The sequence below is a fragment of the Chionomys nivalis genome, chromosome Y, assembly GCF_950005125.1.
Source record: "Chionomys nivalis chromosome Y, mChiNiv1.1, whole genome shotgun sequence".
Lineage (NCBI taxonomy): Eukaryota > Metazoa > Chordata > Mammalia > Rodentia > Cricetidae > Chionomys > Chionomys nivalis.
Genome location: NC_080113.1, coordinates 7,135,364 through 7,161,000, shown reverse-complemented (window position 1 = coordinate 7,161,000; position 25,637 = coordinate 7,135,364). Strand labels below are relative to the sequence as shown.

At 43.3% G+C, this 25,637-nt stretch overlaps 1 protein-coding gene across 1 annotated transcript in view; it reads right to left on the bottom strand.

Moving 5' to 3' along the window:
- The window catches only part of LOC130868818 (phosphate-regulating neutral endopeptidase PHEX), a 105,594-nt gene that overhangs the window by 34,169 nt on the left and 45,788 nt on the right, over positions 1 to 25,637 (bottom strand). The window contains exons 6-11 of the mRNA XM_057760840.1: positions 24,087 to 24,155; positions 22,268 to 22,384; positions 19,569 to 19,652; positions 18,281 to 18,426; positions 9,723 to 9,816; positions 7,442 to 7,570 (exon numbers count right to left, since the gene is read on the bottom strand). Coding sequence (XP_057616823.1) covers positions 7,442 to 7,570; positions 9,723 to 9,816; positions 18,281 to 18,426; positions 19,569 to 19,652; positions 22,268 to 22,384; positions 24,087 to 24,155 — 639 coding nt within the window. The remainder of the gene's footprint in view (positions 1 to 7,441; positions 7,571 to 9,722; positions 9,817 to 18,280; positions 18,427 to 19,568; positions 19,653 to 22,267; positions 22,385 to 24,086; positions 24,156 to 25,637) is intronic.

The window sequence follows — 25,637 nt, the reverse complement described above, 5'->3', positions numbered from 1 at the left end:
TGATTAAAAATATAATAATGGCATCGAGATAAGTGAAGAATGAATGTCCTACAATGGAAGTGGAACAAATGGTTGAGCCGGAAAGGAAAAAGTCTAAGGACAGAAACCCCTGTGAGCTAATAAATCATATCAGATTGTCAGGATTAGCAAACCTGCACAGCCTTAAACACGCTGGCGAAAGGAAAAAGGAAAACCCAGTTATCTGGGCCCAGGCTATGCTGTAAAGCATCTTAGTCTGGTGACCCAAGAGTTTAGCGTGTCACTTTACCACAGACTGCGTAAGCGAGTTGCCAGCACTGGGGTCTGCGGATATTTTCTGCAGCAACACTCAGCCCACAGAGGGCCGGGAAGCCTGGATCTGCTGTGGTGATGACATTCGAGGACATTTGGCTCCTTGAGGAGTTTCTCCAGCCTCTCCCGTGAGCCAAACTCACGTCAGATGATGGGGCAGCTTCTGAAACGTGGCCAAGCCGGTCGCGTTTCAAAAGGTGTTTGTTCCAGGGACCTACGTGGGGCAGCTAACGAACACTTATAACTGCAGCTTCAGGGGATCCGACTGAGCTCCACACACATATACATGTGTAAGTCCACACAGACACACACACACACACACACACACACAAATAAAAATACCTTTTTATTTGAAAAGGAACGTGGCCTTATTCCAACTGGAAACTCCTACACCGGCATCCACGGAAGCCCAGCCGTGACAAGATTCCCTGTGCTTCCCGCACTCCGAGACAGATCCGAAAGGGGAAATCTGCCCGCAGAAGACGCCACAGCGCCCTGCTCCCCAGCCCCAACCCTATCCGATGCTCACCTTGCCAACTTTGAACAAAACTCCCGCTTAATAAATCTAGAAGAAACTTTCAATGTCTCATCACTCCCGATATCAGATAAAGCTCTTCGTTTTCCTGTAATCAATATCTGATTACATTAACAAAATGAAAAGAATAACAGATTAAAAAAAATCGAACTAACTCTCTGTATCTTATTAGTTCACCACGACTAATTGAGGGCTGATGAGAAGCCAAGGACAATGGCACTGGGTTTAACAAATAAATAATAAAAAAAAACTCATCGAAATTGAATAGTCTTCAACTGAATCATCACCGGGTCAAGGAAGAAATAAAGAAAGAAATTAAAGACTTCCTATAATTCAACGAAAATGAAAGCACAACGTACCCAAACCTATGGGACACCCTGAAAGCAGTGCTAAGAGGAAAGTTCATAGCACCGAGTGCTCACATAAGGAAAGTGGAGAAGGCTCACACTGGCGGCTTCACAGCACACATGGAAGTTCTAGAATAAAAAGACACAAACTCACCCAGGAGGAGTAGACATCAGGAAATCATTAAATTGAGGGTGAAAATCAATGAAAATAGAAACAGAACAATACAGAGAACCAATGAAGCAAAGAGCTACTTCCTCGAGAAAATCAACAAGGTAGACAAACCCTTATTCAAAATAACCAAAAAGCAGAGAGAGAATATTCAAAATTAATAAAATCAGAAATGAAAAGGAGGATATAACTACAGACACTGAGGAAACTCAGAGAATTAATAGGTCATACTTCAAAAACCCGTACTCTATAAAATTAGAAAACGTAAAAGAAAAGGACAGTTTTCTGGATAACTACCACATATCAAAATTAAATCAAGGACAGATATACAATTAAACAAGACCCATAACCCTTAAGGAAATAGAAGCAGTCATCAAAAGTCTCCCAACCAAAAAAAAAATCCCAGAGTTAAATTGTTTCAACGCAGAATTCTACCAGAGTTTCAAAGAAGATCAAATATCAACACTCCTCAAATCGTTCCACACAATCGAAACAGAAGGAACATTGTCAAACTCTTTTTTTTTTGAGGCAACAGTCACCCTAATACCCAAACCACACAAAGACGCAACTAAGAAAGAGAATTACAGACCAATCTCCCTCACAAACATTTACACAAAAAAATCCTCAATAAAATACTCGCAGACCAAATCCAAGAACACATCAAAAAAGAAAAAAAAAAATCCATCGTGATCAAGTAGGCTTCATTGCCGAGATTCAGGGATGGTTCAAGATATGACAACGGGTCAGTGTAAACCACCATACAAACAAACTGGAAGGAAAAAAAGCCACATGATTGTCTCATTAGATGCTGAAAAGCCTTCTATGAAATCCAACGTCCCTTCATGATAAAGGTCTTGGAGAAAGCATGGCTACAAGGAGCACACCTAAACATAATAAAGGCGATACACAGCAAGCCAACAGCCAACATCAAACTAAATGAAAAAACAATAAAAAAAAAAACACACAAAGCCATTCCACTAAAATCAGGAACAAGAAAAATCTGTCCACTCTCTCCATATCTCCTCAATATAGAACTTGAAGTTCTCGCTAGAGTAGTAAAACAACAAAAGGAGGTGAAGGGGACAAAAAAGTGAAAAGGAAAAAAAAATCAAAATTTCAATATTTGCAGATGATGATAGTGTACACAAGTGACCCCAAAAGCTCTACCAGGGAACTCCTGCAGCTGATAAACAAACCTTCAGGAATGTGGCAGCATACAAGATTAACTCAAAAAAAAAAAAATAATAATATAAATGACAAATGGACCAAGAAAGAAAACAGAGAAATATCACCCTTTACAATAGCCACAAATAATATAAAATATCTTAGAGTAGCATTTAACCAAAGAAGTGAAAGGCCTGTTCAACAAAAACTTTAAGTCTTTGAGGAAAGAAATTGAAGAAGAAGATGCCAGAAAATGGAAGGATCTCCCTTGCTCCTGGATAGACAGGATCACCATAGTAAAAACGGCAATCAAATCAAAAGCAATCTAAGATAGATCCACGACTTCCCCAGGCACGAAACCCAAGGCCAGGTGGGTTGAATGCTTCAACATAAATCCAGTTAAACCGCCGAACCTCATCGAGGAGAAAGTGGGAAGTGGCCGTGAACTCACGGGTACAGGAGACCAATTCTGAAATATTACCGTAGCGCAGACACCGAGAGAAACAATTCACAAATCAAAGTCCCTGAAACTGAAAAACTTCTGTGAAGCAAAGGACACGGTCGATAAAATAAAACGGCAGCGTACAGAATGGAAAAAAACATTTCAGCAAGCCCACATCTGACGGAGGTCTGACCTCCAAAAATATACAAAGAACTGGAGAAATTGGTCACCAAAAGAACACGTAATCCAATAAAAAATGGCCAAGATCAAAAACACTGATGACAACTTGTGCTGGAGAGGTTGTGGGGAAAAGGGAACACTTCTGCATTGATGGTGGGAATGCAAGCTGGATGTCAGTGTGGCGATTTCTCAGAAAATTAGGAAACGACTTTTCTCAAGACCCAGCAATACCACTTTTGGGTATATATCCAAAGGATGCTCAATCTTTCCATAGGACATGTGCTCAACTATGTTCATAGCAGCTTTGTTTGTCATAGCCAGAACCTGGAAACAACCTAAATGCCCCTCGACTGAAGAATGAAAAAGGAAAATGTGGTGCATTTACACAATGGAGTACTACACAACAACAACAACAACAAAAAAGACATCTTACATTTTGCAGGCAGATGGATGAATCTAAAAAACATCATATTAAATGGGGTAACCCAGACCCAGAAGGACAAATATCACATGTACTCACTCATAGGTGGCTTTTAGACATAAAGCAAAGAAAACCAGCCCACAATTCACAACCCCAGAGAAAGTTGACAACAACGAGGACCCTAAGAGAGACACACATGGATCTAATCTACATGGGACGTAGAAAAAGACAGGATCTCCTGAGTAAATCGGGAGCATGTGGATCATGGGAGCGGGTAGAAGGGGAGGGGAGAGGAAGGGGGAGCAGAGAAAAACGTGTAGCTCAATAAAATCAATAAAAAACAAAGAAAAAAAGAAAATGTGAAGAGACAGCAAAAAACTCCTAGTGGCAGAGCTGAGATGCATAAATAAAGATGAGTTCTTTGCGTACACAGCATGCACAACGAAAGAAAGCAAGCTATGACTAAAAAAGCAAAGAGCAAACAACTACAGCAAAACACAGTTCCGTCAAATGGAAATTCCAACTTTCATGAATTTTCTAGAAACTATCGTCAAGTTTTCTAGGCTCCTAACAAGTTGGAATTAATTACGGAAAAAGCCACTGGGAATTTTCCGAGCTCCTCATTTTGCTGGTAAAATCGGTGATGAGCCCAGGGGTTTTTCGGAGATAGCCGAGGAACGTGTTCCGTGTCCTCCGGCCGTTAAGAGGCCCCCAAAGCTCTGCGCGGCTAAGGTTGGCCCAAACACGGTCGGACCTTCGAGGTGTGGGATGGAGTCAGAGATATCTCAAAATTTATTAGAGTCAACATCAACCTAACTCACAACGGACCATGGGCTTCAGCCAGACTAACCGGACCGAGATCTAACCTGAGCCGTTTTCGTAGAGTCAACATCAACCTCACTCACAACGGACCATGGGCTTCAGCCAGAGTAACCGGACCGAGATCTAACCTGAGCCGTTTTCGTAGAGTCAACATCAACCTCACTCACAACAGACCATGGGCTTCAGCCAGACTAACCGGACCGAGATCTAACCTGAGCCGTTTTCGTAGAGTCAACATCAACCTCACTCACAACGGACCATGGGCTTCAGCCAGAGTAAGCGGACCGAGATCTAACCTGAGCCGTTTTCGTGCTCTGTGACCTCGGAGGGTTTACGAATACTCTCCGAGCCTCAGTTTTCTCAGTCTGTAAAGTGGAAATATTTACAGCAATCACAAGGTCGATGTAAATGGTTACACTTCTGAAGTGTGCTCAGAGAAGTACTGGGCGCACAGCTCAACCCCAGTGAATGGCCGGGCAATGGTGGTGGCGCTCACGCCTTTAATCCCAGCACTCGGGAGGCAGAGGCAGGCGGATCTCTGTGAGTTCGAGACCAGCCTGGTCTACAAGAGCTAGTTCCAGGACAGGAACCAAAAAGCCACAGAGAAACCCTGTCTCGGAAAACCAAAAAAAAAAAAAAATAAAAAAAAAACCCAATTAATGCTGCCACTGCGATCCTCACCTCTACATTTAATTTTACTTAAAAAAAAAAACAAAAAAAAACCCAATTAATGCTGCCACTGCGATCCTCGCCTCTACATTTAATTTTACTTAAAAAAAAAACAAAAAAAAAACCCAGTTAATGCTGCCACTGCGATCCTCACCTCTACATTTAATTTTACTGTGACTGTCCCGTTAGACCTCACGACAACCATGTCGTTCCCTCTCCTTGCTTTCCCACAGATCCTCATCTGACCTCTGTGAACACGAATCCGCTCCCCCTCGGCCGCCACAGATGAGAGGAATGTCAGAGGCTCTCAACCGGAGGCCGTGAGGCCAACCGTGCCGTGGAGAAGCTCAAGATCCATGAAAGAACAGGAGTCACCCAGAGAAAGAAAAACCAGTTCTCAGGGCAAATTAAATAGTTTAGGGAGTGGATCAGGACACCCGGGATTGGACACGACCCCACTCACGGAGATTCCCAGGCACGGAAAAGTGAATCATTATTCAGTCTATTACCGTCTGGGCAGACGAGTGTTGCCGTCCAGCTCAGCCGGCCTGGCCCGACCCACGGAGATTCCCAGGCACGGAAAAGTGAATCATTATTCAGTCTATTACCGTCCGAGCAGACAGAGTGTGGCCGTCCAGCTCAGCCGGCCTGGCCCGACCCACGGAGATTCCCAGGCACGGAAAAGTGAATCATTATTCAGTCTATTACCGTCTGGGCAGACGAGTGTGGCCGCCCAGCTCAGCCGGCCTGGCCCGACCCACGGAGATTCCCAGGCACGGAAAAGTGAATCATTATTCAGTCTATTACCGTCTGGGCAGACAGAGTGTGGCCGCCCAGCTCAGCCGGCCTGGCCCGACCCACGGAGATTCCCAGGCACGGAAAAGTGAATCATTATTCAGTCTATTACCGTCTGGGCAGACGAGTGTTGCCGCCCAGCTCAGCCGGCCTGGCCCGACCCACGGAGATTCCCAGGCACGGAAAAGTGAATCATTATTCAGTCTATTACCGTCTGGGCAGACGAGTGTGGCCGCCCAGCTCAGCCGGCCTGGCCCGACCCACGGAGATTCCCAGGCACGGAAAAGTGAATCATTATTCAGTCTATTACCGTCTGAGCAGACGAGTGTGGCCGTCCAGGTCAGCCGGCCTGGCCCGACCCACGGAGATTCCCAGGCACGGAAAAGTGAATCATTATTCAGTCTATTACCGTCTGGGCAGACGAGTGTGGCTGTCCAGCTCAGCCGGCCTGGCCCGACCCACGGAGATTCCCAGGCACGGAAAAGTGAATCATTATTCAGTCTATTACCGTCTGGGCAGCTGTCCAGCTCAGCCGGCCTGGCCCGACACGCTCCAGCCCATCACTGGGGCTTCTCTTCCACGTGATAATTATTATTTTCCAGTGACTGAGGCGAGAGGCTTTGCCACGCGAAGTGATGTGCACACAGGCTGCAGTTTGAGAAGGACCTGAAGCTTTTGCCTTCTCATATTTGCCTTAACAAACTCTTCTTCTTGGTAAATAAACAATGGCAGGTTTTTGGGTTTAAATCAGACTTTCTAGAACCGGCCCCAAGGTGGCTCTTTCTGTTTTTCTTGCTTTTTTTTTTCTTTTCTTTCTTTCTTTTTTTTTTGCCTACAGCTAATAATACAGACTTTTTTTTTTTACAAGTGCATCAGTGTTCCAGGTGGTTCTTGGATGGGATCCCTGAAACAAGGCTATAAAAAGCCAGATTTTTCTTCTAAATTCCCAACTTGAGTATCCCCTGAGGCAAACAGTTTGGGCATATGGAGGCAAATAATTTTATGAAAAAGACATGACTATCTGCACGATTCACACACTACCCTCATGGACATCAGCTTATTTTAGAATGTTTTACCCTGAGACATGTAAAGAGGACATATCCACCAAAGTGGAGAAAAATAAATTTACCATTTTAATATTAGTTGAAATATGACTATCACCTCCTTAGCGATCAGGGAAATGCAAATCAAAACAACTTTGAGATATCATCTTACACCTGTCAGAATGGCTAAAATCAAAAACACCAATGATAGCCTTTGCTGGAGAGGTTGTGGAGAAAGAGGCACACTCATTCATTGCTGGTGGGAATGCAAACTTGTGCAACCACTTTGGAAATCAGTGTGGCGGTTTCTCAGGAAATTTGGGATCAACCTACCCCAAGATCCAGTAATACCACTATTGGGAATATACCCAAGAGATGCCCTATCATATGACAAAAGTAGCTTTAAAAATAAAAAATAGATAAATGAGTGAATAAATGAATAAATAAATAATGAAAAAGAAAGAAAAACGCACAGAAGCAGAAGGGAAGGCCCGTGGCCGTCTAGACCCTGGAGGAGCCGCGCCCCGATGGTCGGTTTCGAGCATCCCCGAAGCCCCACTCACCATCTCCTTCTTGTCCTCCTGGAAGTGGACGTCCACAAACATTTTCCCCACGACGTACGGGAGGGCGTTCTCCAGGAAGTTCACACACTTGTCCCACTGAGGCAGCAGAGTCGTGGTCCCCTGGATGACCTGTGAGGAAGAACCCACGCAGTCTGAGCTGTGTTTAAATGACAGTTTCCTGGGGGGGAGGTCGGCCTCCCTGAAGGAAGCGGCCCACGGGAGGACTCCCCACGCGTCCCGCACACACGCAGACAAGGGCGGTCAAGGTGAAATCAGATGGAGAAAAATAAAACATGTGTTTGTCCCTCATTTCTATGTTGACCGTGCGAAGACAACGCATTTCGCCTTCATTCTAATTTTCTTCATTAAGCACAGAAATAAAAAAAAATAAAATAAAATAAAAAAAAAAATAAAAAAAATAAAAATAAAAAATAAAAAAAAAAAAAATAGACGCCGTGTAAGTTTCCCCCAGGCGCCCGGAACGCCCCACGCACAATTTTAGAGCCGGGTCGTGAGAACAGGGCCAAAGGGATTAAAGCTCAAGTTCATCTCTCCGTCCGTCCTTTTTGCTTTCTGGGAACACGACCCTTCTCAGAGGTAAGGGATGAAGCTGTCTTTAAAACCTCCGAAGAAAGCAATGCTACGACCTCCTTCAGCAATTTAATATTATATTTCGCACTGCACGTTCAGAAAACATCCCCTTCTCCCTGACCTCCAATGTTCACTCACCGCTTCTCACACCTTGCTCTCTCATTCTCTTCCCAGTGGGGGTGGAGAACGGCTGGGCGCCGTCTTTTATGGGATCCGTACGAGTTAAAAAGACGCACACAGCAAAAATACCTACTTGTTTTCTATCTTAACTATTTGATTTTGCCTAAATATAAGTCATTGCTTCACGTTTACCCAGCCTCTGAGATAAAGTAACTTTTTATGTTCTAGTTGACCATAAAGCGCCAAAACTTGCTCCAAATAACCGTACCACTCTCTGGGTATTATGCTGCATAATCTCAAGTACATGTGGAATATGAAATAGTCGATCAAAAAGCAGTGAGTAGGAAGGCGGTTAGTCGGCTATAAATTTCTATATTTGTCAGTTTCTCTGAGAATTTAAATGGATGTTAAATGAAACAAGAGCTTATACTATTTGACATTCTCTTTGCCTTAAATTGATAGAAAAAATAAAATACTTTTTTAAAGCCACAAAATCCTTAAGTCTTCTAAGCCGAAGGAGAATGAGTCGTAAGCCTCAGAAATGCACATGAAAGTAATATGTGTCTGCGCAAGTCGGGACGCAACGAGGTGGGTGAGAAACAAAGACTCAAGGGCCGGGTGAGTGGGGGAAAGAAAACGGATTCAAGCCCTTGAGGATATCACGGGGAGACGCTGAGATGGGTCGAGCAGGATCAGGATAGACCTAAGATTGGACATCTAAGGAAAATTAAAGACGCGATTCTAATACCAAGTGGAAATGAAGCTAGAACATTCTCTCTGCGTTTAATTAGGACACGGAGAGACCTTGGAAACCATGGTTGCAGTAAAGGTCATCAGGCTGTACCCATCCAGCCTAACGGAATTTATCCATCCTTTGATGCACATCTCTCGCCCAGCCTCTCTCCGGTAACTTCTAGCAACCGCCTTCCTACTCTCTGCTTTTTGATCGACTATTTCACGTTCCACATGTACTTGAGATTATGCGGCATTTGTCATGCTGTGTAAAGCGATCACAGTTAATGATAATTATGTATTTCAATTTTGGTAAAGTAGAGCTTTGACGTTCTCAGCACGGAAGTGATGATATGTTGCTGAAATGATGTCTATGTTCATTATCTTGATTGAATTTTTCTGTAATGCATTTGTAGATCAAAACATCACAATGAACCCCACAAATATACACCATTATCACCAGTGTTTACCCGTAAAAAGGTAATGAAATTTGAACTACTTTGAAATCGATGTATCATTAAGAAACATCAAAACCATTCATTTCGGTTAAAAGCACTAAAAAAAAGTAGAAATGAGCTGTTAAAGACGGATGTTTGAACAGGATTTCATGGCCCAAAGTATCACTCCAAGTATTATTATACAGTCCAATGGAGAGCCCGAGCTGTTTTACGGGATATAGGTGTACCTGAATGAAATGAACTAGCGTGAAAAAGTTTAAAGGAGAGTTTAGACTGCAAGCTCACTAAATCCCATCCCTAAAGATTTTTTTTTTCACTGAGACGGTTAACATTGGGAGTGTTCTAGCACGCATGAAACGTTTTGATATTCATTAACTCACCCTTGAGAATTCCAGCCATCTATACTGAAAGCGCCTGCTGAGGTTTGGAATTCGGGAATAAACCATTCTCCACACCAAGTAGTTGGCAATGGTTCTGTTAAAGGAGAGAAATGAATATTTATTACATTTTGGGATACTACAAGGTCAATGAGTAACACCAAAATCGGCGTGAAGATTCCGGCAAAGGAGAGAAATGAATATTTATTACATTTTGGGATACTACAAGGTCAATGAGTAACACCAAAATCGGCGTGAAGATTCCGGCAAAGGAGAGAAATGAATATTTATTACATTTTGGGATACTACAAGGTCAATGAGTAACACCAAAATCGGCTTGAAGATTCCGGCAAAGGAGAGAAATGAATATTTATTACATTTTGGGATACTACAAGGTCAATGAGTAACACCAAAATCGGCGTGAAGATTCCGGCCACAAGGCATGGGCCTTCCCCTACTTTCCTGTATCTGCAAATGCCAATACCTTCAACTAACTAACGAACTGGTCCAATGCCTGCGTGTTATTGGCCTTTTGGAAACAAAAATCAAAATATTCATTAGTAGCAATCATCTAAATTTTTACTTTGTTTCTATAAGCTCTAAATATGGGAGCCCAGGCAAATCAACGAAGCCTTCTCGATTATCTTTTCTCATGAAAGGATGAGGATGTTCCCTACTTCACGAGGTGATTGTGGGGTTAAAATAGCACAGCCATTAACAGAGTGAACTCCTAAGTCTTGCTGACCTCTGTACATATGAAGAATCTCGCATGGTTCTGTCAAGCTCTGATCCGTATTTTCAAAATTCTGTTCCATAGTAAGCGTTGCCTGCTCTACGAGGAAAAGAACCCCTGACCTCAGAAAGCTGTGTGGCCTGAGCCCGTTTCTCCCTCACCCGTGATGAAGAATATTTTATGACCCATCCCCGCTTGGCTGCCGTTACCATGGCGGCTGATGACTCCTGGGTCATTAGCAGAAATGTGAACAGCCGCGAGACACATGAGCAGGCAAAAACGTCCAAGACAGCCCCTCTCCTACTATTGGAAGAAACGAAAAACCACGCATTTGTGTTGTGGTTTTTAGCTCGTGGTTTTTGCCTGCTCATGGGACCCTAATTCTCCTACTGGGGGGCTGTGTCCAGCCTTGATGCGAAGGTTTATGCTGGTCTTGTTTTGCATCTTGTTATGTCATGTTGTGTTGATATCGCTGGGAGGCTTTTTTCAGAAGGGAAAAGGAGGAGCAGTGGATCGGGGAGAGAAGGGAGGAGGGGAGAGAGGGAAAGGAGGGGAGAGTGAGGAAGGAAGGGAAGGAAGGGAGACTACGGTCAGGGTGTACCGTATGAGAGAAGAACAAAGAAAAAAATAAGACAAAAAGAATTTTAAGCCGGGCGGTGGTGGCGCACGCCTTTAATCCCAGCACTCGGGAGGCAGAGGCAGGCGGATCTCTGTGAGTTCGAGTCCAGCCTGGTCTACAAGAGCTAGTTCCAGGACAGGCTCCAAAGCCACAGAGAAACCGTCTCGAAAAACAAACAAACAAACAAACAAACAAATAAATAAAAAATCACAGCCATGGATTCTTTAAAAAAAAAAATAAAAAAAAAAATAAAAAAAAAAAAAATTTTAAGCCACTTTTTGTGATATGACGATTAAACGAAGAAACAAAATTCATATGCCTATAACTGTTGATATTTCAGAATTATTTTCAACGTACGAGTGAAAACAAACTAACAATAGTTAATGTGCGATTCCCTTCTGTGTGCTACGAGTCGCACTGGTTGACAAAGGAACTGATTTTTCTTTATTAGAGTCGAACAGAGCTGGGCAGGGAAAACCAAACTGAATTCTAGGAGGCGGAAGGCAGAGCCAGGGAGAAGCCTCAGAGCTGCGGCCAGAGACAGAGGTGCTGAAACTTTGGGGTGACGCACAAGTTAGTGGGGATGGGTTGTTCCGAGATGTAAGAGTCGGCCAATAAGAAGCCACAGCTAATGGACCAAGCCGTGATTTCAGTTTTATGGCTTCTGTGTGATGATTTCGGGTCTGGGCGGCCAGGCGGCTGGGAAACAAAATAACGGCCTCGCTACTCCAAATAGTGAACACGGTGTCCCCCAGACTGTGCGTCTGTGGTCGCCAATACAGTGGAACTCTGTTAATCCTAATTATGTTTTTAATTTATAAAATGAAAATACAGACACTGTGGAAATTTCTTCTTGAATCCAATAGAGAAAGCGGGTGTTGGCGCATCTCAGAGTCCACCGTCCGAATAACTTAAGTCTTGCCCTCAACCGTGCTCTGCTCCGCTGCTAAAAGAAACTCAGCATCTTAGGCCTCTCCTCTTTGCCTACAGATCCTGACCAAGCCGAGAAACTCTCAGGCGAGAAAAAAACTTGGGCTCCGAGATACTGAAGCTTTTGGTTGAATACAGAGACGGTGGAAGCTCGGCATCATTTAGTGAACTCTTCAAGGCACAGCCGGTGGCTTTCGCTCAAGCAGACTCAGCCGGAGAGTCTGGATAAGTGAAGACGCTCAGGCCACCCCAGGTCCGTTAAATTACCAGTTCTAGAGGCAGAAATCTTTAATAATTAAATAAATTAATTAATAAAAAAAAAAAAGGAGTAAGACCTAACACAAATGGCATCTGTAAGTCCTGCCCCAAACCAAGGCCTATGTGTAGGGCACGGTAATGAGCCACGGGGTCTAGCCTCGAGCCAGGTACTGAGCCTGTGCGCGTTCCTGCACACCACATAGGGATGTACAGAAGCTCCTCATCCAACGCCAGTCTCCTGATCAGTAGCAGAAATCTGACGGAAAATACTTCGCCGAAGGTTTGTTCCAGTGTCTTATAAAACTGCGGACAGAGCACTGTGGGGTACAGCTCGGGAGCGATGGCGTCACCACGTCAAGAAAAGAGAAGACCGTAGTGACCGGATCACCCAACGGACAGACGGATCAAAAACAAACACGAAAAACAGACTCAGCAACAGTCACGGAAAATAAGCCACGCTTTCCTTCTTTTGGGTCCAAAAGGCATTTTCTGCAATGCGGTCATTTCCCCAAATATGAATAAATAATAGAAAGAAAATCATCCCAGCAAAGGACCTGCCACTGGAACGGCAGGATGGAGTTCTTCTCCAAAGCCTCTCACTCAGCAGATTTGCTATTTAAGAAGGTTTTGCTACCCTCCCCCATGTTCTCCGGTTCCAGGAGTGTGCATTTATACCACACTTCAGAGATAAGACACCTTCTGGGGCGGTTGGACCAGGGCTGTGGGTGGCGATTATTATCCCCATTTATGGATGGAGAAAGCAGAGGTTGAAAGTCAAGCGACGTTCAAAGAAGTGCCCAGTCTTTCCATTTGCATTTGCATTTATTCCTTCCCCCAATGCCTACTATTTTTGAAGTGAGCCAGGAAGGTGGGCCAACGAGGTCTTCTAGGATCCTCTAGACTGTCCAGACAAATGCCCGAGGCCGTAGTTCCCAATCAGCCCTTGGACCGACAGATGACACATCGCTGGAAAACTAGGTATAAAAACCCCGATCCCGACCCTAGATCTACCGCTGCATTAATAAGTACGGCAACAGTTCCCCAGATATGTGTACGTTAACAAGTCCTATACAGCCAATTCTGGTCTGTGTCACGGTTGAGAACCGATAGCCTCAGAAAATCCTGTCTGCTAGACGGTCTGCATACATAGCTCAACGAGGGCTTCCTAATCCCTAGGGCGATCCTTAAATTTTAACGTCCGTATTTGAACGTTTGTGTGTCCGTGGAGATCTTAACTGACCACAGCTTCTGGTTCAGCACATCGAGGGCAAAGACTGAGATTCTGCGTGATCTGCGGACCACACTGTGAAGAGCCATATGCCAGGCGATCTTCAGAAAGGACGAGCACAATAAGAGGTCCACATGACGGGACGCTTCTTGGGTGCGCCTCTAGGAACATCTGTCCGAGAAGAACCACCTGATTGGACATTCCGCTTGATTTATACGGAATAAAACTGAAGACAAGCGAAATCACAAAAGCTGAACAAAAATTCCGAAGAATAAAAGGGATGCTCTCTATTACCAACCTTCTTTGGGTTCTCGTTTGTGCTTCTCTCCTCTCTCTCTCTCCCTCTCTCTCTCTCTCTCTCTCTCTCCCTCTCTCCTCTTCCTCTCTCTTGCTCTCTCTCTCTCTTCCTCTCTCTCGCTGTTCCCTCTGTTCCCCGTCCGCCACCATCCCACCCCTGCCTCTCTCATACTCATTTAAATCACACCTCTTAGCTGTGCCTTCTTTTTGGCTCCAGTTCCATCACTGATCTTCTTTCCTAGTCCTCGGGATGACAGGAGCTTCTTGACGTTAATAAGATCGGCACTTTGCATCTCATTTGGCTTTTGTTTTTTCCCATCATCTCTCTATATAACCACTGAATATCTCTGTGTCTCTGTAACCACGTCTGCATATATTTTATTTGTTTGAGATATCACTACGGATCGAATCGCATCCCTCTAGATTCATATGTTCAAACTGTTAAATCGTCATCTGGTTACGGGGTCTTCGAAATTTCATTGGATCTAGATGAGATTACCAAGGCAGAGCTCTCATTCACAGTCTCCTGTTCCTCAGATCAATTTATTTAATTTGGAGCAATTCTGGGGCAGCTTCAAATTAGGGAATCAATTAGGAAAGATACAGCAGACCGTTGTCTCGTTAGAGGGGACGGATTGGAGGGAGGAGTCTACAACGTCCTTTGCCTAGTGACGTGCTGGTAATGTTTACCAACAGCCTTCCAAGAAAAAAAATTTGCATAATTTATTAATTTTGACTGTGTATAGAATTCTTATCACATTTTATTTAAACATTAGGTATATCATCGCTGAACATGGAGTCAGGAAGAGCTGGAAGTAACTCGAAGGATGCAGCCCACTTTTTCTGCACTTGGACCATCACCTCTTTTTCCTACGGCCACCTCTAGCTTACGCCTCCAATATTACACCCCAATAATTTGCTCCCTTGAACGACAAGAGCCAAGGTACTCTCTGTATCACCACCTCGGTGGGTGTCTCGTTGCTCCAATATTTTTTATATACTATCTACCGAGAGTCAATGATAGGAGGTGTAGTTCGGTGCTAGAATCCTGTCTTAGCGCTTGAAAGACATCGCATTAAATCTTAATGAAGCACGATAAACTATTCCTGCATTACGGTCAGCAGAGCCGATCATTCAGAAGGAACATCCGCATCCTGTCAAGTGAGCAGTAGGCTTGGTCCAAGGGGTGAGGCAGCATCAAAAATTGAGCAATTGATATCAACCAAAGGTACCTTCGGAACATCAAAAATAACAGGAGAATCCCCAACACTGCAATACCTAACTAATCAGAGATGTGTTACTGCAGGTTGGACAACTCTGACCTACAAATACAAAAAAATCCAAAGTGCCCCCAAATCTGAAACTTTTTGCAAATTAACACAAGACCACAAGTGAAAGTTTCTGCATGTCCTTATGTGACAAGGCACAAAATGAAGGTACACCAAATCTATGCTATGAAACGAGCTTCCTTCTAAGTTTGGATGTGCAGAGACACAAAATGCTGGGTTTTGTCTATAAACTGAGACAAAATACTCCAAATTCAGGGAAAAAAAAGCAAGCTCTAATCCACATCTGGTACCAATCATTTTCGGTGTGGAATAATGGACATATATCTCTAAAGCCTTTCAAGAAGTTTTTTTTTTCTTTTTTTCTTTTCTTTTTTTTTTATTTTTTTTTTCATTTTATTTTTTTTAATTTATTTTTTTTTTCAAGAAGTTTTAAAAGTACCTGTTTTGTATACAGGAACATGTGTGGAACTAAGGGATGGAATATGAAAACAAATGTGAACCAATTCAAAATATCATCTCTACTTTCTCATTGTGAGTAACTGGACAAATCGCCTCCTGTGTAAAATAGAGGCCACTTACAGAACTTTTATTATTAATCTTGATGTTAGTCAACGTCAGAACGACCTGTGTATGGCTTCCAAGGGCGAATTCTCAGAACGGCGGGTGGGAAGAGGTTGCAAGCGATACGCTAAGGCCTTCTCTGTCCATCCTGAACCCTGAATAGCCTGTCAGCCTCCAGCCTCTAACTTTGAGGGCAACGTCTGTATTCACATCAGTTACACCACCCCAGATGTTCACCGTGGCCCTTTTCCTCGTCTCCCTACCTGGAGAACTGGTTCTTATTCTTCGGAGTTCTGACCCCAGGTCCCACATGGTTAATGTCTCGAGACTTTAAAGAACGGAGAGAGCACTGCAACCCAAGAGGAAGGGCAAGCCACAACAGAGAACGATTCCGTTATATGTGCAAGAACAGAGGGCAGTGAGGGCTTATAGACTCTCTGCAGCAACGATGGAGACACGAGAGAACCTTTCCTCAACGAGACATTGCAGATTACCCAAGTGAGGACCAAATGTGACCAGCAGGGAATATAGTCCAGTAACACTATTATTATTATTATTATTATTATTATTATATTATTATTATTATTTTATTATTATTATTATTATTTTATTATTATTATTATTTTATTATTATTATTATTATTATTATTATTATTATTATTATTATTATTTTTGCTAAGCACCACACAAGGACCTAGGAAACAAAGGATAAGAATGGAAGTGGAGCGAAGGAAAGAAGAGGGGGAGGAAGAGAGACAAAGATAAAATGGCGACAGAGGCAAGAAAGAAGACAGATACAAAAAAAAAAAACGGAAAATACTGTTCGGCAAGGTGAAAGCTTCCTGTCAGTCTTTTCAAGACAAAGGGAGCAGCTTAAAAATCTCGAAAGTATGCATGGAATTCCCATTTTTTTTTCTTTTTTGATGACCTGATTGTTGAGAACCTGTTTGAAGCATCTGGGTTTTGCATCGCCACTTCAGTGAGACCAGACACAGACGTGACGTCTGCGGTTGGCTGTGTCCGCATTTGGGTGAGTCATCGATGGAGGATGAACTGGGTGAAAATCTCCCTCCAGCCCTTCCTGCCGCCTGTTCAGAAGTCCCACAGCCACAAAACATAATCGCCACCAGAGTCGGCGCTGGTTGTAAATCAAGCGTTGGGGAAAATCAAAGGAAGACGATTTCCCAAAGCCCCTACTCTTTGCAAATGGAGTTCACAGTCACCAGGAGAACCCCAGGCAAGGAACCTGAAACCCAAAATGCTCCAAACTCGGCAACGTTTTAAGCGGCGATTTTACAGCATACATTGCAGAGTCCACACCTAAGCTCCTGTGAAGAGTCTCCGTCAAAATCTGCACGTACTACAAATACTGCACAGAATTATTACAAGTCTACATGCATATGTTACACATAAAACAGAATGAATTCTATATTCAGACTTGGATCCCATTCTCATATACGCTTACCCACTGTCAAATTCTATTTTCACTTAGCAAATTTCTAAAGGATCGCTACTCTCGAGGTGAATTTGTTGTTTCTTCTGTGGGTTTTCTTTTTCTATATGTTCTCAATGAACATGGAAGAGACCTTAAACAGCTGCAGCTTTTTGTGGAAATCTAGATGTTTCTCTGGGGTAAAAGAGGAAATTAGATGCTATATTTCATTACTAGGACTTCATTAGGTGCCTTTGAAAAGAAACTTAACGCCTGGAAATAAGGACAGGACCTGAATAATAACATATTTTTGTTTTTACCATAGCAGAGCAATTAGCTTTACTGGATTGTTTTTATAAATTTGTTCACCTTTCATTTTCTGTATCAAATCTAAATGGCTTAATGAACATAAAAAACATGAGCATTTTTAGGACTTTTTTTTTCACCGTAGTCCTATGCTAGCAAAGCTCCAAACTGTAAACATTCTTTCAGAGAAGAAACATGTCATCTTTTCTAAAGTTACTTTATTCATTTAATTTTCCTCCAGCTCTGAAAGCAGTCTTGTCTTTTCAACACAGGTGATTTGGTCTGTTGCCAGCAAACAACTTGCTGACTGAAAAAAAAAATAGACCAGAAAGGAAAAAAATGCAGCAAAAGACCAAAAATGAACCGGGGGAAAAGTGTTTATGTAGAAATCTCAGAAAATAACATGATTACTTACTAGTTCTTAAAACTGATAAACAATCTAGATTCTCTGAGGCAACAGCATGGAGAAATAAAAAAGAAATGGGGGTAAATAAGGGGCGTAAAACATTGGGTATTTGTTGTCATCTCAGCAAGCGAGTCACCCCGGACAATGATGTCGGCCAACTCAGCAAAAAGGGCACTGCGATTTTCCCTCACTGTTTGGCTGTAACTTTCTTTAAAAGCAAATTTCCAGGGGCTGGAGAGATGGCTCAGCGGTTAAGAGCATCGCCTGCTCTTCCAAAGGTCCTGAGTTCAATTCCCAGCATCCACATGGTGGCTCACAACCATCTGTAATGGGGTCTGGTGCCCTCTTCTGGCCTGCAGGCATACACACAGACAGAATATTGTATACATAATAAATAAATAAATATTTTAAAAAAAAAAAAAAAGCAAATTTCCAAGCACATGAAAAATCTAATTTATAGAGAAAACAAAGGCCACAGTAAAATGCACATGAAAGTTCTTACTTCTTCCTCTCCGAAGCTAATATCCTAAATAGGTCCTTAAAGTATTGCGGGACGCGGACCACCACATTCTCCGAGGGACCGATGTCTTTCAAGTGTGGGTAGAGTCTGGTGTCCACGACCTTCTTGATGTAGCCCAGCCAGTCAAACTGCGGAGAGAGAACACAAAGGAAACCTGCGGTAAGGCAGCAAGGAAGAGAAAACGGCCTCCAGATTGAGTAGGCGGAGCACGATCCACTGCATCCAAATCATTAAAGGAAAAGCTGTGCATCCTGTGCTTATCCAGAAGCCAGAGTCAGATCCCTCCACTGAGCCCCGTGGCTTCCGTCACCCACAGAGCCTGTGTTGTGCAGCACAGACTTGTAGTGAGCCAATTCTGCTCATAATTAAAAGCAAGCCATCTAGGAATATGCTAAAAAAAAAGGGGGCTTTTCTGTGGACCTTGGTAAAAATGAACAAGTCGGATGGGACCGTGGGTCCTTCCGCCTTCTCCTGGGTCTAGGGAGCAGCAGCTACCGGGGTCACCAAAATGAAGTGAGAAGCCCGAGGAGGGTGAAATGCAGAGGTCAAGTCTGTGCAGTGCTAAACAGGCGAACCAGCACCGACACAGTGCCCAGGGCTGTGCTGTAAGGAAACGGCCTCGCCAGCTGGACTGGGACTGAATAAGCATGGGTTGAAACTGGACTCTCTGAACATGGCGGACAATGAAGGCTGATGAGAAGCCAAGGACAATGGCACTAGGTTTCGATCCTAATACATGAACTGGCTATGTGGGAGCGTAGCCTATTTGGATGCTCACCTTCCTGGACCTAGATAGAAGTGGGAGGACCTTGGTCTTCCCGCAGGGCAGGGAATTTGTACTGCGCTTCAGTATCGAGAGGGAGGGGGAATGGAGTGGGGGGAGGAGAAGAGGAGTGGGGGGAGGGGGAGGGGAGTGGGGGGAGGGGGAGGGGAGTGGGGGGAGGGGGAGGGGGAAGGAGGGGGAGGGGGAGGGAAATGGAGAGGAGGAGGTGAAAATTTTTAATAAATAAATTTTTTTTTAAAAAGAAAATGGCCTTACCATTTTAACCACTATCAGAAAGCTCTTAGTAATTCCCTGCATACAACTGAAGAAATGCCACTGTGCGTACAAAGATATTTTATGGGATAGTAAAAGAGGAAGATAATGAAAATGATAAACAGTAAAAGTTCAGATTTACAAGGCTAGGTTTTATACACAGATGAAATGTAATGCCTTGTAAAGTATCAGGCAACAGAGTTGTTTTTTTTTTTTCAGAGAGTTTTCACCGACCTGGGGAATCATAGCACTGAGTTCTGAGATGTTCATTTTGTTATACATAGCCTCGCTGGTTCGGTTTTCGTGTGGAATCATTATCTGTCAAAAAGAGATTTGGGTTATTTTTTTTCAAATAAATCATTTATTATTGCATGACTGCTTTTCGCATGTGCCAAAACATCTGTATGTTATTATCAGCTTTCTCAAGACTTTGGTGTGATGCCCAGCTGTGGGGAGAAATTTAAAAAAAAAACAATGACAGAATTTTAGACAGGATTAAAAAAATAAAGGGAAATTTAGATATCCTTTTCAGTAGGAAATATTGTCGCCAGTACAAAAAGAAGTTCCCATAATGCCCTTCGCCTCTACCATGTGGATGGGCCAAGTCCACTGCTGGCTCAGTTTTGACAACCGAGCTGAAGTCGCACAACTGTGGTCGACATCCCATGTTTACCCCAGGTATCCTGAGAGTGACCTCGGCTCATTCTCCTCTAGGGGACAATGGCCAACGACAAAAAGGAAGCAATGTGCGTATCCTTGGTACCCGGGGTCCGTTTTCTTGCAGTTTTCTTCTTTTTTGACCTTCGGATTTCCCACTGCTGCTGCCTAAGCAGACAACTCACAAACTTCGAGCCTCGACCATATTAATCTAAGACCTGAAAAAATGACTCTTCCTCAAGTCGTCTTCCTCCCTTCCACCGACCGACCGACCGTAGCTGCCTTCCCCACATGATCACTTGGCTTTTCTATCTTTCCGCAAGTCCCCGCTCTCCTTCATCAGTCTCTCAGACCGGGACAGGGTGGCTGCCTATTTTGTAGCTATCTTTATTTATTTGGATTGGATGAGTTTTTTTTTTTTTCCCCTTCTCAGCCTCAGAGACTCCCAAAGACTGTGTGTCTCGGCCGTTTTAGACGTGACGAGTCCCCTGAAGACTAAGAGAATGAGAGAAACTTTCCAACCGGGCAAAAACACCATGCACCTCAGAGTTCGAGGCCAGCCTGGTCTACAAGAGCTAGTTCCAGGACAGGCTCCAAAACCACAGAGAAACCCTGTCTCGAAAAACAAAAAGAAAAAGGAATATGTTTAAATACAGAGTGAAGCAGGAAGAGGCAGCGGGGAAAATCTAAAGGACAGGATTATACGCCCTACAGTGAGCACAGGCTCGACAGAAGAGTTTTCATAAGTGACCCAGAAGGGCACACACACGGCACGGTGCACGCACGTAAACGAGAGGATGGCTTCGGGCACTGGTTCCCACTCACTTTGAGGCAGGGTCTCTTTTTTGTCTGCACTGTGTGTGCCCAGCTAGCTGGCTCACGAGCTTCCCAGAATCCTCCTGTTTTCACCTTCCATCTCAAAGTAGAAGCACTAATAGAGGAGACAGGTGCCACTACGCCTGGCCTTCCATGCGTTCTGGGACCTCAGCTCTGGTCCTCATGCTTGTCCAGTGTTTTTTGCCTGCTGAGTCATGCACTGAGCCCCCAGAAAGGAACTTTCCATTGTGAGTAGGGATTCGGAAAATGATGCGTGGGAACATCATCGCTGTAAGGGGAGAGACCGAATTCCTCCAACCCTACCCTTCATCCTAACTCCGTATCTCAACATGCCACCACCAACTTACAAACGCAAAGCCAATAAACACGTGGACCTCGGAATTTTTATTAACTTCTATAATAAAGGATCACTAAGTTATCCCACAAGCAAATGTCACTGTATTTATTACCCGTGGACGTGAGAACGTTTAGGGATTTTACACATTGCTTCTTCTAGAAACGCTTTCTGTCTCTAACATGGGCCAGAAAGAATTTAAGGTGATTTTATTCAGAATACAGTATAGGACACTATCATTAAATGATTAAAGGAGAGAGAGAGAGAGAGAGAGAGAGAGAGAGAGAGAGAGAGAGAGAGGACAATGTAAGGGCATGGTGGCACACACCTTTAATCCCAACACTCCAGGATGCAGAGGCAAGTAGATATCGAGCCTTTTCTACCCAGTAAGATTTTTGTCTTTAAAAACTAAAGCACGGAAACACAATAGAGCACCAGCTAGGCAGCTTTACAGTTTCAAGTCTGCATCAAACTTCACATTCAATATTGATAGATGAACTTCTCTGAGATCAAATTTTATCAGTCGCACAGAGTAGGGATAATACGAAAAAGTAGGCTGAGTGAAAAATTACCTTCCATGACTGGGGGTGGTAGCATACTTAGCATGTGTGAAACCCTGCATTCAACTCCCAGTTCCAGAAAGAAAGAAAAGAAAAAACAGAAAGAAAGAAAGAAAGAAAGAAAGAGGGAGGGAGGGAGGGAGGGAGGGAGGGAGGGAGGAAGGAAGGAAAGAAAGAAGGAAGGAAACAAACGCAACTTTCAACGGGATCAGTATCTATTGAACATCTGTCTTCTGTTTGAGCCATATAAGAATTTCTCTGAGAAAACAGGTTTCCTTGCTGGCATACTTTAATCACCGTGAAGTAGCACATAGATATTGACTAGGCTTAAATCAGAGAAGCAGAAGAAACGAGGAGATCTTAATTCCAGTATTTGTTTTTTTTTTTTTTTTTTTACTTCCCAAAGAGGATGCAGTTTCTACCTTGGACCCAGAAGGCAACCAATTGGTTGCAATTTATATTTTCATTCAGCATGTATTGTTTACAAAATACGGGAAAGAAAAGGGCGTGGCAACGAAAAGAAAAGGTTTGCAGCTAAGACTTACCTCGGCTATCTTGATTTCCAGTCTAAGCACTGACTTCATGTCATGTTCAGCTCGAGAGCTATTAGCTCCTAAAAGCACCGCAGTGTCCACCATGAACCTATAAAGGGCGTCCCGATACTGTAAGAGAGGAAGACAACAGCCTGCTAGGAAGGACATTGCAGAGATACGGAAGAGCCGACACAGGAGGTGGCAATAAGCTTCCTTCGTGTTCACTCGGTATCAGAGTATGATGCCAGTATTATGCAATGACAATCACCCACCTGCCACTTTGAGAGAAAAAATAAGTGATGAGTGCACGGGTACGATTTCTGTGACAGATAGAGCTGCCCAGGCATCAAACAGCAAACAAACTAGCTTCCCGGCAACTGGTGATATTTCGGATAAAAGAAACATCTCCACATGAGTCCAGAATAGAAATGTAAAGGTCGGGTGTCTCCTTCCCAGGCAAGCGATGCCTTAGTAGAGGAATGGGAAAGAAGTGAGTCGAAATGCAGAGGACCTGACCCGTGAACACCAACGCAAAGTGCAGTTTATTCCCATCCAGCTCCATTTACCCAGCTTCCCACTAAGAAATAAAGGATGATTGTGGTGGTTCGAGTCCTGTGTTTTTTGATTTCGGCTTCCCTAGAGTTCTCCTCCCTGTCTCGGGGGAACAGGAAAAAGGACGATGAGAAACCAACAACTTAGCAAATACAGAGTTTCATCTCCACGGTAACTACGACCCTGCACGCTATCCTTACTGCAGGACTCACCTTAAGACCTGTGTGTTTCTTGGTAGATACCCAGCCTTTTAATAAATGGAATGAAATTCAGCCAGCAAGTCTGGCTAACAGTTTTAATTGGAAAGAACGGTTTGCCCTTCCCAAGTCTACTAAAACGTGTTCAGCTACTCAGCACACGCTCAAGGTGGCTTGCCCAGCAGGTTGTACAACGGGGGAAAGGCATGCAAATGAAAACCTAAACGACGCTTGAGACTGTTTCTCAGTCTGAGCCCTAGTGATGAGGAACACATAAAATGTTTCTTCATAGACCACTGCATGCGTGAAAGCTGAAGAACTGGAAGATTCCAACCCAGAAAACAGGTAAGTTAGGAGAGACAGGCTGAAAACAGGCAATGAAGAGGCCTTAAACTTCTTCAAAGGAATTTAGACTCTATCTTGAGAGTGAGATACACTCTTACGTATTTTCGGTTGTGAACCTAGCCTTTAACAGCTAAGCCGTCTCTCCAGCCCCCCAGGGTGATTTTTTTAAGCCAATACAGTTTTGAGTGTCCCTCAGCTTGGAAAATGATAGTAAGCGGTTGTTCATGAATTTGCTCGTCTGAGGATTGGCTGCAAATTCCTATCTCGGTTATTTCATTTGGATGTGCTATCTCGTCCAGGTGATGAGGTCACTGAACAGGGAACGTACGCAGCCTTGATGTTCCTGTTTCTACAAGACAGGAAGTAGAACTATGTGTCGAAAACCAGTGATTCTCAACCTTCCTAACGCTGTGACGTTGTAATACAGTTCCTCGGGTTGTGATGACCCCAAACATAGAATTATTATTTCCTTGCTAGCTCATGACTGTAATTTTGCTGCTATGAATTGTAATGTAAACATCTGATAGACGAGATAGTTGATATGCAATCCCCAAAAGAGTCGACACCCGCAGGTTGAGAACCTCTGGCTTAGAAAACACTCTCTGCCTTGCTGCACGGGGAACGTGTTCCGTGAAGTTACGGTGACGGTTTCCAGGACAGAAGCTGACATCTCATAGTAACTGATGAACCAAACAGCCGCCAGGCAAGACATGTAGCTAAACATGAGTAAAACTCACAGATTTGGCCTCCGTACTGTTATCAAGGAAGTCTTCCCTCACAGCCAGGGAGAGTGTTGCTTGGTCCAACTGTTAAAACAAAAAGAGAAAGAAAAAAAAAAACAAAACAATAAGACAGACAAACAGAGAAAGCATTGACATTTGAAATGGCAGTGTAGCATGTTAGCGAGAGCCATGGGCTTCCTGGCAGCCCAGCCATATTTTGAGCTATCGATCGCTGAGGTTTCGCCAACACTCAACAGGGCAAGGCTATTCGAGTTGGAATAGATATTAGAGATTATCTGACCAAAGCCAGAGAATTTATGATTTTCCCCAAGCTCGTGTGGCTGAACAAAGCTCAGAGTCAAATTGCCTTCTGTTCCCGGATCCACTACCCACATCACCGAAGTGCTTTGCAAATTCCCGTCTGGCTGGAGCTGATGCATTGGGCTTTCTACGGCTCCGCTTCAGAAATCACGTTTCTTTGTACTCACAAAGAATGAACTGACATTCTGGGGAAATCTTTGTGGCTTTTAGAAACTTCTCTGAAAAGTTAAAAATAAGTGATAGAAGCACAAATGATAATCAGACATCTTTAATCAAGTATTTTATCCCCTTTTCATACATAAAATCTGTATAAAATTATAGTTCTTCATCAAAATCCCCTTTACATGCAGCAAAGTCTATAACAGGTCAAGTTACAGTGGTGCCATTATAAAACTTGAGGAAATACAGGTATTGTATTTTTGAGTAAAATGTATTCAAGACATTCTTGTAGCCTGTGTACATTGCTAATTGGCCTAAAGTAACCAAATCACAAGCCATTCTGGCTTTATCCTCCTGTGCCCAATCTGCCATTGTTTCTTCCAAAAATGAAGTAAGCCAGAGCCCACAAAACAAAATATTTTTATGAAGGTGCTTTGACTTTCAATTAAATTTGGATCCCGCAGCAACTCTTGTGAGTGCCAGGTTCAGAGGAAAGGAAACTACACAGATAATATCAAGAAAGTCAAAGGTTCTTCTCATAAAATGAAGTTAAACCCACAGAAGGTAAAAGTTTGGATAATTCAAGTGAGGTTGTCCGACCTTTCATAAACCTTCAGATTGTTACAGTTTCTTGGGAACATTTTCAATATACCCACAGATTGAGTAAGGCTAGCAACTAAATCTCATTAGAAACACACAAACTCCTGAGGCAAAGTCTTTCTCAGGAAACCCCCACAAGTAGATGGTATTGCTCTGGGTTTGAAAGTCCTCGCATTTGCAATATGGAAGTTTTCAGTTTCAAAAGAGAAGAAAATGTTCATCCGAGCCCTGGAGAGGTACATGGACCGGCAATTCAGATCAGTCTGGGCTGCAGAGTTAGTTACAGGATAGTCTTGGCTACATTAAAAAATAAAGTATGATTTTAGAAAATCAGATACATTGAACTGAAAATGTGATTTTTGTCCAATTATAATTGGCATGCCGATTACAATAAAGTGTTTTAGGGGAGAAAGTAATAATACAAAAAGAACTATCTGAAAATGACGATATAGGAAAGGAAAAACAAAACATTAGAGAAATTACATT